This window comes from Rhinolophus ferrumequinum, chromosome 24 (genome assembly GCF_004115265.2).
Source record: "Rhinolophus ferrumequinum isolate MPI-CBG mRhiFer1 chromosome 24, mRhiFer1_v1.p, whole genome shotgun sequence".
NCBI classification, from domain to species: Eukaryota; Metazoa; Chordata; class Mammalia; order Chiroptera; family Rhinolophidae; genus Rhinolophus; species Rhinolophus ferrumequinum.
In genome coordinates this window covers 37,315,106-37,331,101 of record NC_046307.1, presented here as the reverse complement: position 1 = coordinate 37,331,101, position 15,996 = coordinate 37,315,106, and the positions used below count along the sequence as shown (strand labels likewise).

Below are 15,996 nucleotides of genomic sequence, written 5' to 3'. Positions count from 1 at the left end.
AATGAGTATCCTGAGTACTTTCTATGACTAATCAAACTGAACAAATTATTCCAACTGCCACTGAAGTGACGAGACTGGAGCTGGGAGTGAGACTGTGAAGGAATATGTCTTGTAAACAAAGTTCATTAAACAAAGAAACAAAAAGTTTGGGTGTTAAAAGGGATCAGAACATTTAATTCAGGCTACATTTTAATTAGCTGAGGAGGACTTAAGTAAATTCTTGAAAATTCAGCTTAAAAATGTCCCTCTAATAAAGTCATATATTATGAATAAAACAAAAGCAAAACTTTGTGGATTGCTCGCTTGCCAAAGCAATTCAGTATTTTATAAAGAAGTTGGTTTATTCCTTTAGCGTGCTGAGGAGGAAGGAAAGGGTCTGGGCGCTTTGTGAAGAACCTGGCAGTGGGGCAGAAAGTGATACCTTTAGGCCTTCTGAGTCCTGCCGAGGACTAGATTGCATTTCCTGCAGCCTCTCACCACCGTTTATGACCTTTGCATTCTCCACGGAAGTTATTGGTGGGGGCTTGAGGCAGGGAGACAGAGATTCAGAGATTCACATCTATAGCTGCAGGTGTCTGACCTAAAGGAAATTACAATCTCTCAGGTAGGTACTCAGGGAGTGAATTAAGAATTTACACTCTTTCAGTCAATTCATCAACAGGTAGTTAGTAAGCATAAACTTTGTGAACAGCTTTGTGCAGGATATCAAAGTGTAAGCCACAGTTCTTTTCTTCCAGAATATTTAAATCTCCATGCCAGAAACAGCAGAGTAATTCATGGAAGCGTGGGTGATGCATGTTTGGGTAGGAGGGTGCACTGTAATAATACACAGCCTGTATTTAGGTCTTGACCATGGACAGAGCACATTCAGAGTCAGAAGTCATCAGTTTTTACATTTTAGAGCTATGGAAACAGACTGGGAGAGGTTTAATGACCCACCTAAGGTCATCCCCACTGGTAAAGTGGCAGAGCTGGAAATAAAATCCAGATCTTCCATTGCTTAATTCCACGTGGAGGAATAATGCAGATGGTGATGGTGGTGATGGTGGTGATGATGGTGATGGTGGTGATGATGATGAAGATGGTGGTGGTCATGATGGAAGTCATAAGGAAGGATAAAAATGGAGAAAAGAAGTGCTAGGGACTCTCTTCCTTAAACAAAGGACGTTCCTGTTACTCCTTCCACCACTCTTGTTTGTTCTGGTTGAAGGAGAAAAATGAGTGGCTTCAAGGGATTGAAACTGAGGACAAAAAGAGGGACTCAGGCATCTCAACGTGATCTTAACACATATGGGGTTTCCCAGAGCTCCATGAAGTGGATGTAAGTGAATAATCCTCGTTGTAACCCACAACCGAGGTTAAAAAAAAAATCAGGAGCTTCACTAAATGCATCTGGCAAGCGTTTCGTCTTCCCTTAAATAAAATAAATTCCCTTAATAAAGCCAATGGAGCCAGGGTTGGTGGCGGGGTGGGGGGTGGAGGGGTGTGTATGATTTATTAGGGAGCAAGGAGAAGGCCTTGATGGCTCTGAACTATCTATTTAGAACTGCTGGCTCGAAAACTAAGTTGTACATTGGTTTCTCTTTTTGTGCCAATCTTACATTTTAAAAAAAATATAACTTTTATGAATATCATCATTAGTGCTATAAGCACAGGGAAGTATAAGTTAATTCTACAGTAAAGTGATTATTAAATCCATTAGTCATATACAGGGAATCCATAATTAACTTATTCTCCAGCATCAAGTAAATGATTCTACAGTGTGCTTTAAGAAAGCAATTGTTCACTAATATGCAAAATACAGCAGAACTATTAGATCATAAAGCTATGCAATCTTATAATTAAATTATAAATTTTACATATTTTAATAATGTGCTTTATATCCTTTAATTGTTTTCTACGCAAGATTAAAAGGAGGTGCCACGGTTTTTCTCAGACATATTATATCTTGACCTGAACTGTGCAATACTTAATAATAATTGATGAGTATCTTCCGAGGATGACAGCAGTCTTTCAGTGGCATCAGATACATCTTTGGGTTATTGCCGAGGACGAAAATGAAGATATGCATTAGTCTTAAGTGGAGTTGCAGCTATACCCTTGGGCTTTCTATTGTTTCCCCCCCTTTTGCTGTTATAACAAGCACAGGCATCCATGTTCTGTCTTCCCAGGCCACGAGAATGGGCTGGCCCCCAGTCCCACTGCCTTGGCTGTGCATGTGGGTACAAGGAACACGCAAATTAAATTCTCTGCAGGGGACTTAGGCGCCTACACGAGCAATCTATTGTTGTTATTGTGTTTTGGATTAAATAATGATGCCATTCTTTTCTGTGTGCGCAATTAAATGTGTTTGAAAGAACTGGGAAGTACCATGGATCTGTGCCACGGGGGTTGCCTCTGGAACCTTCTGTTTTTCCAAATCCTGATTGCTGCCCTGGGAACTGTAGTGTTGGTTTCCTTTATTCTCCCTCAGAGGGAGCCAACCTTTCTCTCAGACAGTTACACGATGCCGGCCCGCTTTCCAGTTTTCAGAAGTAATGTTGCACTGAAGTTGCCTTCCGCATAAGCAGTTCAATCATTCCTTTCTTCATTCAGCAAACACTTAGCTAAGCGTTTACCACATGCCTGGCCCTGAGCTCAACACTGGGGATGCAAAGATGAAAAAAGATGAGGTTTCTTGACGTAGGTTGTGAAGCAGGTGTATCACTAGGGTTTGTGCAGGGTGCTAAGTGTATCAGTGCGCTAGGACCGCCATAAAAAAGTGCCACAGACTGGGCGGCTTAAACAACAAAACCTGTTTTCCCTCGTGGTTCTGGAGGCCGGAAGTCCAAGATCAAGGTGACTGCAGGGTCGATTTCTTCTGAGACCGCTCTCCTTGGCTTGTTGACGGCCGCCTTCTCCTCTCTCTGTCTTCACATACTCTTTCCTCTGTGTATGTGTCTGTGCCCTAATCTCTTCTTATAAGGACACTCATCATATTGGATTAGAATGACCTCACTTTAACTTAATCGCCTTTTTAAAGACCCCTGTTTCCAAACACCATCCCCTTCTGAGGTGCTGGGGGTGAAGACTTCAACATATGAATTTTGAGGGCACACAGTTCACCCAGAAAACTAAGAGATCACCAAGGGGTAGCAACCAAGCCCAGCCTAGGGTGGGGAAGGCTTCTTGAGGGCAACTCTGGTCTGAGTGTTGAAAGATAAATAGGAGTTACTCAGGTGTGGGGATAGGGGACAGGCAATCTGGGTGGATAGGACAGCATGTGATGATTAGTCTTGATTACGGCCAGAGTTGAGTGCGCAAGGGAAGAAGGAAGGGATGGACACAATCTTGAGTCTGGAAGGTGGGCAGAGGGTCACACTTGGAGGACCATGTGAGTCATGCGAGAGGGGTTTGGACTTTATCCTGAAGGCTGAGAGAAACCACTGAAGGATTCTAGGCTGCGGAATGGTGGGGTCACTTTTAGTTTTCACAAAGAAGTTGGTAAATTTAGGGGCGCAATAGAAAGGTCACGAATGTTCCAAAATATCTTCCCTGTGTGACTTGCCACAGCACCTGAAATTCTCAACGCCAAAGAAACATTCCTTTGAGTCATTATCCTATGGACACAATCCTCTTTAATTTCTTAACGGCACTAATCAGGATCTGTACTGATTTAATTTGTTTACATGTCTGTTTCTCTGACAGTCAGTTTACTGTGTATCCTCTGCACCTAGTACAGTGCCTGGCACATAGTGGGTGCTCAATACATATTTGTAGAAAGAATGAATGAGGCATCCATGAAAGAACAATACACTAAGCTATTAAAGCCTATAACCTGACCCAGAGCCCTTGGAACTAAGACAAAGGTCAGATAAGCCTTGGTAGTGGTAATCAGGGAAGTGAAGGTCAGATCTAGCAGAAGTCAGGTAGGACAGGCCCGTGGGAGGAGCTGGCACATTGGCCACTCCCTCACTGAGGGGCTGGGTGGTGGGAGAGGAAGACTGAGGTAATGCACATGGAAGTGATTTATAGGCTGGGCTTGGAAACTGGATGGCTGCTGGAATCCCACCTCTGCTGCTACCTTGCTGTGTGACCTTGGGTGAGGGGCTTACCCTCTCTGGATCTCCATTTCCTCATCTTGAAATGAGAATAACTATAATTCCTATCTTTTAGGTTGTTGTGAGGATTAAATAAGTTAATACAAGAAGCTTTTATGGGAGGGTCTGGCACATCATAAGAGTTATATCAATCTTGGCTACTATTTATTCTAATGTGTTTTTACTTTTATTTTTTATAGAAGATCTCACATACTTATTACTGAACCAACCTACTAGTGCAGAAACATATTAAGAGAAAACTCATTTTCCCCATAATTTCCCAATAAAACACATCCAACTGTTCAGATAGTAGTGATCTTTCAGTGCCATGGTTAAGATCCAAGCAATCCTGACACAGCAAAAATATGTGGTGTCATCTCATGTGCGATTCCTTGTAGACCCAGCTTGGTTCTTCTCCAATGCCTCCTTTTGGAGTTGTATGTGATTTTACTACCAGTTTTCATCCGAATCCATTGGGGAATGGTCTGATTCTGCTTTTGTTTCTTGGCCAGGAACCACTTGATCCTGAAAGTCTTGTAAGAAGGCATGGCAAGGAAGAGTCAGCTGTACGTCCTACGATGGTGGCGAAAAAAGAACTATAATGTGTTTGTAAATTTTAATTAAAGGAGACACAATTGGTCCCATTGACTCTGATCTCTATTCCCTTTTCTCCAGCTTCTATTCACTTTCTAAAACCTAAATTATGTTACTTCCCTACTTATAAATCTTAGGCTTAAAAAAAGGAATCTTGACTTAAGCTCAGATAATCACACATATGTGATGGTCATGTTCTAGGCCCTGGAACAGAAGATGTGAAGAGATAAATACAGAAATGCATTCTACGGATGTGTTCACATTGTTTCGAGCAGTGTTTCTCAAAGCATGGTCCATAGACCTCCCATGTGCTGACCAGAACTACAGTCAACCAGATGTGTACATACTCAGAGTCGAGTGAAGGCAAGAAGTCTAGGGCTTGACACTGTCACCAGGGTATGGTGTAGAAAAGGAGAGATAGGAAGCGGGCCACTGTGAGCCACAGTGTTCTTTCTAAAGAATCGGTCCCATCTTTTATACCACGCGAAAGAGAGCTCCCGGGCCTCAGGGAGGTCTAAGCTCTTGGCAAAAGGGAAATGCATGAAGAATTCAGACCTTACCAGGCCGCCTTACTTGGACCCTCCTACACCAAACCAAACTTGGCTTCCTAGAATTGGCTGACAGAGCAAGAGCCTGTTTAATTTGTGAGTTCTGGACACAAAATCATTCTTTGTGGCAGCTCCAATATTGGCAGATGGGAGATTTAGCTCTGTCCTGTTTATATAACAGCAGTTGATAGATAGTGACTTCATAGTTGGATATTTATGAGAGGTTTCATTTCAAATAATATAGTTGTGGCCCGTGGCAATGTGAGGCTCTTACCCATTATTACTGAGAAGCTCAAGCTTTAGAATATTGTAACTATAACTGCAGGGTCTGTTTGATCTACCCGGAAGAACTGGAAAAGTTAATATTTTTCGAAGCAATGAAAGCTTTATTATAAAAAGTCTCATTAGGAAGTTATCTGTCCCTAAAACACATAGGCTATCAGAAGGTCAGGTATAAAAAAAAAAAAAGCAACTTCTTATACTTTTCTTTCACCTTATAACTTTTATCACATAACAAGGTAATTAAAAAGAAAAAAAAAAGTCTGCTACTTTCCATTACAGCAACCAAACACCTTGCCATTCCCTCCAGCCATGTCCCAGCGCTGAGGTGAGCTGGTGACATCCATTCCTTACTGTTTCAGGACAATGGCCTTTGCTGTGTTAGGTATCGAGGCTTCTGCTAACTTAATACTATTCACAGACCTGTAAACTATCATCAAATCATGAGTGTCTTCTGTTTCCTCAATTTTAAAAGACTACCCCCTTTTTAACACCACTTGGGCATCTCTTCCACAGTCTGTGGGTTTTAAATCTTTGCAATATTGTGGGAGACTCTTGGCAGCTGAGGAAGTTACTGGATTTGGAGAAGATGAGTGGGTAGAGTGGTTTAAAGACCTTTTAAGGATAGGTGCAAGGAGTCAGCAGAGAAATACCATGTCGCTGTAGCAGCTCTTCTCAAAGGAATGCTGGATAGCACAAAGTGCCGAGTCACAGAGGCTCTCTTGGTTTGGGGAAGACAATAAAAGCTAAAATAGGTGGGAGAAAGTTGGGCAAGAATGGAGGGTGACAGATAACAGAGGGCTTACATTTTTTCTTTTTTGTGTTTGTAATGCAGGAAACTGAGCAGGACACATAGTAGTTGCTCACTTTTTTAGGAGGCCAGTGAGGATTTATGCCTGCTGTTATGGGATGAATTGTGTCATCCCCCTATCTCTGCCCCAAATTCACGTGTTGAAATCCTAACCCCCCAGTACCTCAGAGGGAACTCCAGAAGTGTGAGAAAATGAATTTTGTTGTTTAAGCCACCCTGTCTGTGGCAATTTGTTATGGCAGCCCTATTAAACCAATACAGCTGGTTAAGTCATTTGAAGGGAAAAGGAAGAGAAGGGCAGGCTTTAATGCATAACTGCATATGACCACGTACACTGTATTTCTTTTCAAAGAGTAAGACACTAAATGGGGAGCTCTACCTTTTCTTGGACCTGGACTCTTCTACAGGCTACATCAGGCTGAGTGGCAGACTGCGCTCTCAGGGGCTCCAGGGGTCTATTACATTGGCCTAGGTAAGATGCCAGGCACTGAAAGTTTAAAGCTAGATCTTTTTTTCCATGCGTTTTATCTCATTAATTAGATTTTAAGAAATAGCTACTTTCTTGTTAGAGTCAGTATTTCTTCAATATCTATAATATTGAAAATATTTGGTCCCAAATTCTGTTTATTGCTACTTTGCTACTAAAGAATCTAATTCAACATTTCCCAAAATGTCTTCCATAGAATATCCATGAGGTACTCTAATATATTATACTCACAAAAAAAGATTCTATTGTCAAATAAATTTGGGAAACACTGTATATTATGCTCCCCTCTTAGACCTTCATGATGTACATTAGCATATTAGAAGCTGTGAGAAGTCCTGCATCAATGGAAATCCTTTAACTTTATTTAATCCAATATCTTAGAAAATTATTTCACCAAAAAAATGCCTTTTTACCCCAAATCACGTAGCCAAAGTGGCATTTCAAGAAATACAGTAACAGTAGGTTATATGTGCTCACGCATTGTTATATGTAGGGCATTGCTTTTAGCATTGTGTATATTTTAATGCATTTTATTTTGATAACAACCCAGGGAAATAAGGACTATTCTTATTACCAATTGACAGATGAGGCACAGAGAGATGGATTAATTTGACGAAGACCACACAGCTAGTAAATGTCATAGCCAAGACTCAAACCTAAGCTTTCGGACCCTGGAGAGGGACGCTTGGGAAAACACTGCTGTAGTCTCCAGGGACAGAGTATAGTTCAATATCTCTGGACTCCATGAATATATTCATTTACTCAATGAACATCCATTGTGTGCTTTTTATGTGGGAGTTACTCTGCTAGGTACTGGATATTCAGTGAATAAACGCAGACAGAGTTCTTGCCTGTACGAAGTTGCATGGTAAGACAGATAGTAACCAATGAATGACTCAAATAGGTGTAAAATTACAGCTGTGATCACAGTTTAGGGCTTTCAATGAAAGGCATACACGGCTATGGTCTGTGACACATGGGGACCTGAGCTGTTCAGAGAAGGAGGGAAGGCTTCCATAGGAAGTGAAACTGAAGCCTATAAGTAACTCCAGAGGGTCCAGCCCTGTGGGTGACATTTGATGAAAACTCCCATAAAGATTTGTTTTAGTTTTGCTTATCTGAAACCATGGGTTTTAACCTTTAATTTGAAAGTTTATGTGGTGCCAGCCTTAGGTCAAATTGTCACTTCTGAATCCTGAGGCACCCAGCATCCTCATTGTTCTCCTTTCCTACCTCCCTGTCCAAATGTCTCCCGTTCTTCATTCATCCCCAGGTAAATGTCTTAAGGGATTATCTTTCCAAGGGGACACTCACATTTTCTCTTGGATGAAGCCATAAGCGAAAAGACTGAAGGTCTAGTAGAGAGGGTCTCCTTGGGCAGGAGACCGATGGAGAGGTGTTCCCACTTCCGCTTTGCACGTAGCCAGGTTGCTGTTTTATTTTCAGCAATCCTATTTAGAAGGAAAAAAAAAAAAAAGGAAAAGAAGAGGTTGAGAATGGTGGAAATGAGAGCTAAACTTTTATTATGTTAAAATAAGAAAAGATGGGATGTGCATTTTAGGGAGTAACATATTAATTAGAAATTCTAGAGACTCTAACTTCACCCTCCGTAGCCGCACTGATTTCCTACTTAAACTGTCAGAAGAAATCAAATGGGTCCTATTTTGGGCTGTCTGACGAGACTTCAGTGTTAGCTAAGCCCGAACACGAGTGTCTGTTCTTGGAAGCAGAAACCCAGTGCTTGATACGCACTCTTTGTTTCTAAGGCTCTTAACTCAAGAAGCGGAGAGCCATTAGGTGCCAACCCAAACCAGTTAAACCAGAAACTGGATTTTTTTAAACCAGTAATGTCTTTTAGTTTTATACATCAACCTAATGGCAAAAGTTCCAATAAAAAACAGAGAGTGCTTACTGAGCACGCAGCAATATGGCCGATTCAGTGTCAAGTACATCACACACTTCATATTATTCTAGCCTATGAGGGTGTTTTCCTATTTTACAGAGACGGATGTAAGGTTCAAAGAGGTTAAGTAATGTTACACAACCAGCTAGTCCCAAGCAGAGCCAGGGCTCAGACCCAAGTTGACTTGAGGTCAGAGCTGTGGCTCCCGAGCTCTCCAGTGTTCAGCTGGGATATCTCACAGGTCAGTTTGCTTTTCTCATCACCCTTGTGAGTTCCCAGCTTTGGAGATGGAAATTTGAGTGGATATGTCTAAGGAAGGCAGGTGAGACATGTTTTCATTGCGTTTGCATTGTTTTATGGCTATTGTTGTCTAACTCAGATCCAGATTCTAGAGACTTCTTCTAATTACTTGTTATAAGAGGGAGACAGTCTGGGTCTTGAGACCAAATGATCTGAGTTTATACCTCAGCTCTGCCAATTATCAACTGTATAACCTGAGCCAGGCGATCTCGTTGAGTCATTATTTTTCTTTTCTGCTAAATGGCTTAATAGCATCTACCTTAAGGGATTATTGTCAGTTGAGAGACGGTGTTAGAGGCTTGGTACATGATTGGCACGAAATAAATTGTAGCTATTGACTAGCGTTTACACACCATGAACTCCTGTCCTTTTATGTGACTTATCAAGTCCACATGAAATACCTGGGAAGAAACAAAATGAGAAAACCACTGATGGACTGCACTGTGTGATTATGCTTAATACTTCCCCCCAGAAGTCTGAATCAAAGTTATTTTATGCCTATGTTCTATTTGGAAAACGTTATAAAACTTTGAGCAGACAACAGTGCTGTGATAGCACAGTGCTTATGAAACCACTGCATGCTTTTCTGATAAAGATATAACTTTATTGCCCTTAATGTACTCTCTTGGTTAATACAGCAAGCAAATGGGAGATAATTTGAAATACCTTTACTACCATTTATAGTGTCAGAACATACAACTTACCTTTTAAAAATGCAAAAGTTTCATTGCAATGAAAGGCATTGCTTATACACACAAATGCATTTTTAAAACAATTCACCTGTGTAGTGCCCTGAGAATTCATGATGTGAGATCTTTCACCTTTGCAGAAACGAAATCGGATTTTCTTGTTCACTGTGCTCCCAGAACAGCCACCAAGGGCAGAGATAGTTTTGGGGGCAGGATGCAAGCTTTTGTGATCTCTGCAGGGGCTTTCAGAAGGAAGTGGTGACTAGATGGGTCTGTATGCTCAAAGATGCCTTTCAAGTCCTTTCTGGGGCAGAGCGATCTGATTGGGTAGCAAAGATTCCAGCGGTACTGCTGCTTTGACCTGCTGTGGATAGAACAGTCTTGGTACATGGAGAGAGATCTTCCAGACACAGGCCGCAGCTAATGCCGTTACATGGTGATGGGGTGGGGCTTTTTGTTACCCTGTGGATACCGTAATCCTGCCACGTCGCTGCTGTGCAGGCAGAACGTGAGGCTGATCAGACAGAATCATTGGAGGAGGTAGTGGAACCAACGATAAGAATGCTGAGCTTAGGAGACCTGGCTGCTAGTCCAGGCTGTGTCTCGGGTTTGATCTCGGAGGCATCCTGTGATGCTCTGATCCTTATGCACTGTGATGTCATATAAGCTGGTTGGACTTCATGATACCCCAGCTGTATCCCCATTCTCGTTTTCTAGGGGTATGGAATACGTGCATAAGCATGCATTAAATTAATTAGGCCCTGCTTCTCTTACACATTTCGAGACACTTTCACATTTATCATCTCGTTTTTAACCCTATCACAAACCAGTGAAAGAGAAAGGGCAAATATTTTTGTTCCATTTAACTTATTACTAACTGAGGCAAATCGAGATTAAGAGCAGAGCCCAGGTGTCTTGACTCTCATTCCTGGGCTCCTGCAGCAAATTGAACTGGATTAGTCTTTTGGGATACGTGTGAAACAATATGCAATTGGATTCTCTGTGGAAAGAGATAACTGGATAAGTTATGTTAAATTACTGCCCGAGTAGGTAAAATAAAGTTCTATTTCCCTTACTGAGAATTTACCTTTGAATCCCTCTGTGAAGTGGATTAGAATGTGTTGTTAGAATTTAAGAAATACACAAACCTAGAAGAGGTACACCTCATATTCTTTTAAAGGGAGCATTTCTCCTGGGACTTCTTTACATTCTGAAAATTCACTTTATTATTACATTCTGAGGTTTGTGGCTTTAAATGCCACGGCATCTGAGTCTAACGTTTATTGGTGATATTTGTGGTTATCACTTTCCACTGTCATCCTCTCCCATTTCCATTGTTTCGTTCCATAGATACGATTTGATTTATGAATGAGGGCTTTTTGATTCTTGAAGATATATTTTGGTGAACTGGTTCAATAACTTGTTATTGAAAAGCAAAATCCATCAGGGACATATTTTCCTACTTCCCCTAAAAAGAAATCTCATTGAGACCAACTGTTTATTCATCAGTCATGCTACGTTTCTGTATGTTATAAGGACATATCCACATTTTCTTTTGTTCGTTAAATATGTCCATAAAAGTATTCAACCTAAAATGCCAGGTTCAAGATTACTTCTAAATTTTGGAAATTACTCCATGAGATAATAAACATGATATAACTCAGATTCTAGCTAATCTTGCAAGACCTCTGCCTTGGTACAGATGCAGAATTTAGTTGGTGGCCTAGACTAAAAGAGGCCCTAAGAATGAGAGAATTCAAGTTTGGAGATGCCCTTTTATGTCACAACTTGGATGATCTCATACTTCTCGGTCGAGTCCTCTCCCTTTGTCGCTCTGAGAGTTCTTAATGAAACTGTGGGGTCAGGTCCCTAATCTCCTTGGGAGCTACCTCTGAGGCATCATTCAAGTTAACTGCGCCCCCACCCCACCCATGGCAGAAGCCAAAGTCTGGCTGCACGTCACTAACTGTTTTGCTTTCCTGGGAAGGTTTGTAGTTTATTTGCATAACTGTTAAAGTTTAGTGTCTCAAAAACTGGGAGTAACAATGAAAACTTGGCTCATCCCCATATCATCCCCCTGCCTAACTCTTCAACCGCACGTCAATTATTGGGTGCCTTTTTGTTATATTGCGGCCATATCAGAAATAGAACATGTCTTGTTCCTTCTAGGCACTAATATAGGAGGTTCAGTGAAGCAAAGGAAAATTTTGCTTTCTGCCTGCTGTATACATTATTCACATTCAATAATCATATTGAGTTGGACTTTCCTTCCATGTGACAGACACACTGTATTATTTTCCTTCCTAGAAAATATAGCTTTCATGTACCTGTTGTCTTTTTCACCAAGGCATTTGCCATTTGTTTTCCCATCTTATTTCCCATCAAAAACATCTGGAGAGCTTTGAAAAATATGGATCTTGAGTGCACAGGTCTGGGATGAGACTCAAATCCATCATCTATAAAGCTTCACTGGTGACGCATATGCTTAGCCAGGTTTCGGAACCACTGTTCCAAAGCATGTGTGTCACAAGTCCCCAAGAACACCCACAGCTTCGGGGGTCCTCTCAGAGGATTCAGGGACTCAGCATGTAGAGGGAACTCTCATGGCTATGATTTATCACAGCCAAAGGCTACAAAGTACAATCAGCAAAGAGAAAAGGCCCCTGGAACAGAGTCCAGAGAAAAACCAGGCACTAGCTTCCAAGAGTATTCTCCTCGCAGAGTCGCCAGAAGTGCTTAATTCCTCCAACATGGGATTGTAATGTGTGGAATGTTGCCGACCAGGAAACTCATTAGAGACTCAGTTTGAGATTTTTATTGGGGGCCAGTCACACAGGCACCCTTTGCTTAGCATGAATCAAGGTTCTAGGCTCCCAGAAGAGAAACAAGTTTTCAGGATAAACCACATGGTTTGTACAAGCAATTTAGGCACAGTGAGCCACCCTTACCAATTAGGGAATCACGGGAACTCTCCCCAAATCCAAGTTCTCAGATGACAGCTAAGGGCCAACCTTGCAAACAGAATTTTTAAGGATAGCAGTCTCAGGCCTATTATGTTAACTTTTTTTTTCTTTACACAGTATGTTAACCAAGTTGCTATATTGGGTAGGAGGAAAAATTTCCAGATGAAAATGGAGACTCATGTGATGAAGTATGAAATCCTACTCCCTGAGGATTTGAATAAAAGTCATGCCTTTGAATAAGAAGCCGGGCATGAAAGTGGGGTATGGACTGTCCAAGATCATTTAGCTCCTGGCTCTAGTCTGGACTAGAGAAGAAGAGATAACCGGCTTGTAGAAGCAGATGTCCTCAAAGGTCACGGAGATACCGGATCAACATGCATCTGCTCATTCACTTTTTATGTTCTGTTGCCCTTCCCAGTTTTCCAAATGGAATTGTTTTTTCTCTAATTTCTGGAAAGGCACAATTATAAGTAATGAGATTGGATAATCAAAGCCTATTTCACAGCCAAGTCACTGAAAGCTAGGAGTCATATGACTCCTCTTCCAGTCCCCCAAAACAAAGCATAATTTTGGAACTCATCCTCATAGGCCACGAGGAATATTCTTAGGCATACATTCTTTGTTAGCAATACTTGGTATGACACTTTAGTTTTCTGCAGCCAGAGGTGTCTCCTTGTATTCACAACCTCCCAAGATTGCCTGGCAGAATAGAGCGTTCTGTGTTCAGGCATGTGGATGGCAAAATCAAAGCAGAGAGATGATTGTGTATTCTCATGGGAAATTTCCAGATGGAAACGAGAAGTTTCTGAGTATTTCATTATTCAGCTTGCACATTTTATTCCTTCTAAACAGACTTTCTCTTAAGTTCATTTGTGTCTGTTTACTTGTATTCAGTTCACTTATTCAAGTGAATAGTGGAACAGCATGTCCCTTGTACAAAACCTTTCTTGAACCTAATAATGGCAGTCATTATCATTCAGCCTTGCTTTTCAAGGTACAAAAACTTCTTGGACCTGTTTTCCATGATTTTAATCACTTCTGCTATTTTTCTTAGACTCTTTTCCCATTCCTGTACATCCCTCTTAAAAGCATTGTGGCAAAAATTGGACACAATGTTTTTCAACTCAAATACACTACAGTCTGATATATATCTAAATTCTCTACAAAGACTGTTTAAAATTATGTGTATTACATGTATTTTTTAATTATTCAAAAAACATGAAACATGTATTCAAATGTTCTTTCTTTTGTCTTTAAGGTCATTTCTATAACACATAAATTACATTGACTATATGGGCCGGCCCGGTGGCTCAGGCGGTTAAAGCTCCATGCTCCTAACTCCGAAGGCTGCCGGTTCAATTCCCACATGGGCCAGTGGGCTCTCAATCACAAGGTTGCCAGTTCAATTCCTCAAGCCCCGCAAGGGATGGTGGGCTCTGCCCCCTGCAACTAGATTGAACACGGCACCTTGAGCTGAGCTGCCGCTGAGCTGCCGCTGAGTTGCCGCTGAGCTCCCGGATGGCTCAGTTGGTTGGAGTGCATCCTCTCAACCACAAGTTTGCCGGTTCGACTCCCGCAAGGGATGGTGGGCTGCGCCCCCTGCAACTAGAAACGGCAACTGGACCTGGAGCTGAGCTGCGCCCGACACAACTAAGACTGAAAGGACAACAACTTGAAGCTGAACGGCACCCTCCACAACTAAGATTGAAAGGACAACAACTTGACTTGGAAAACAGGCCTGGAAGTACACACTGTTCCCCAATAAAGCCCTGTTCCCCTTCCCCAATAAAATAAAATAAAAAAATTACATTGACTATATATTGGAATGTAATTCCCTGTCTGTTAAGGCTCAGTTTTAAAAATGTATTCTATTAAGAAGCAAAGATTTTTTTGTAGGAAATGTATTATGGACTGATCAAAATTAACTGTGGGCAGCTGAGAACGGTATGTATGAGTCATGTCCATCATTGAAGAAGGGCCATGTCTCAATACTGGTTGTCAAAGGCTCGCTAACTACAGATCACCACTAAACTTGCCTGGCACTGAAAGTCCACGCTGTACTGTTTCTCGTAACGTTACACCCCCCGAGCTGCCTACCGGTCTCCTGTAATCGCTAGCTCTTTTCTGCTATGTTCATTTCTCCATTTCTCCTGTCTTTCATTTGAGGTGAAACCTGTCATTGACTTGTTGTTGAATGTCTTCCTACTTATATATGACTTCCTATATTGAGAATATTGATATTCTTAATATCAAGGTAATTAAGAATTGCATTTCCATGACTTAGAATATTCTCAACCCTACCTAGTGTCACGTCTTTGGGAAGTCCCAATCTATCAAGAGGTTAGTCTTGATATTTTGACCCCAGAAGTAAATATTTTGAATAAATCAGTCCTGGGACTGATCTGGGCAGGTAGGATACCTGGGACAGGTACAAAATATTAGGAGTTTTGACTGAGAACTATGATGTTGTGGCCCACATAAAGTTCGGAGTGATACAAAAATCCAAGAATTTTTTTTTTTTTTGCAAAGTGTGTTCTGAAACTATAAAAATCTTATTTAACCAAAACAAAAGAATTGCAGAACAATAAAGAAGGTGTGGAAGAGAATCTGACATATCTGAGAATTAGATCTTTCAGTATCACCAGGCCCAGTTGCTTAACTGCAAGGCAAGCGCAGTCGTGCAATGATGTCAAAGAAGGGCACTGGCTGTGTCACGCATGTTTGTCTTCCTTGGTAGGAAATGGTGTGTGTGTGTGTGTGTGTGTGTGTTTGTGTGAATGTATATGTGTGCTGTCATGAAGGGCGGCCTGCGGGGTCTCTGGTCCCGCTCCCCAAACAAGAACGCAGGACATGGTGAGGCCAAAAAGGAACACCCACGGAGTCATAGATAGGGGAGTCATACCACTATATTCTCGCTGGCGGCTGGGTTGGAGACACAGGAAGCAGGAGCCACACGATCCGCAACCTGCCGTCCACTTCTCGGTGCCAAACAACCTCACTTGCCAGCTGCAATCCACTCTTGCTAGCTCAGCCACCATCTTCTTGCTAGCGCCCATTTTCTACTAGTGTAGCCACGGCAGTTATATCAGTGGCAATGGCTCACTGGTTACAGCTGATGGCCAACTAGCCACAGCTGATGGCCATTTACTACCTGAGCCAGCACCTTTCCAAGTGAGGCCGGGAGCCTGGAAACTGCACTCCTGGCTCTGTCCCCACATGTACTGTCTGGAGTGGGGGCAAACACGAGGATGGAAGTGTGTGAGCCCACTGAGTTTGTTCTATAACGTATTCCTTTTCCAAATGGAACCTTACAATACTCTTCTATAGATGACCACTTGATCTG

The 15,996-nt window shown here is 41.8% G+C and overlaps 1 protein-coding gene across 1 annotated transcript; it reads right to left on the bottom strand.

The window, feature by feature from the left end:
* Positions 1-3,882: 3,882 nt before the first annotated feature.
* Positions 3,883-8,225, bottom strand: LOC117017115 (60S ribosomal protein L39-like). Its single transcript, XM_033097056.1, has 2 exons — positions 8,113-8,225; positions 3,883-4,652 (listed from the first exon to the last, which is right to left on the bottom strand). The coding sequence occupies exon 2, from the start codon at positions 4,625-4,627 to the stop codon at positions 4,412-4,414; it is 216 nt and encodes a 71-aa protein (XP_032952947.1). The 5' UTR covers positions 4,628-4,652; positions 8,113-8,225; the 3' UTR covers positions 3,883-4,411.
* Between the last annotated feature and the right edge of the window lie 7,771 nt (positions 8,226-15,996).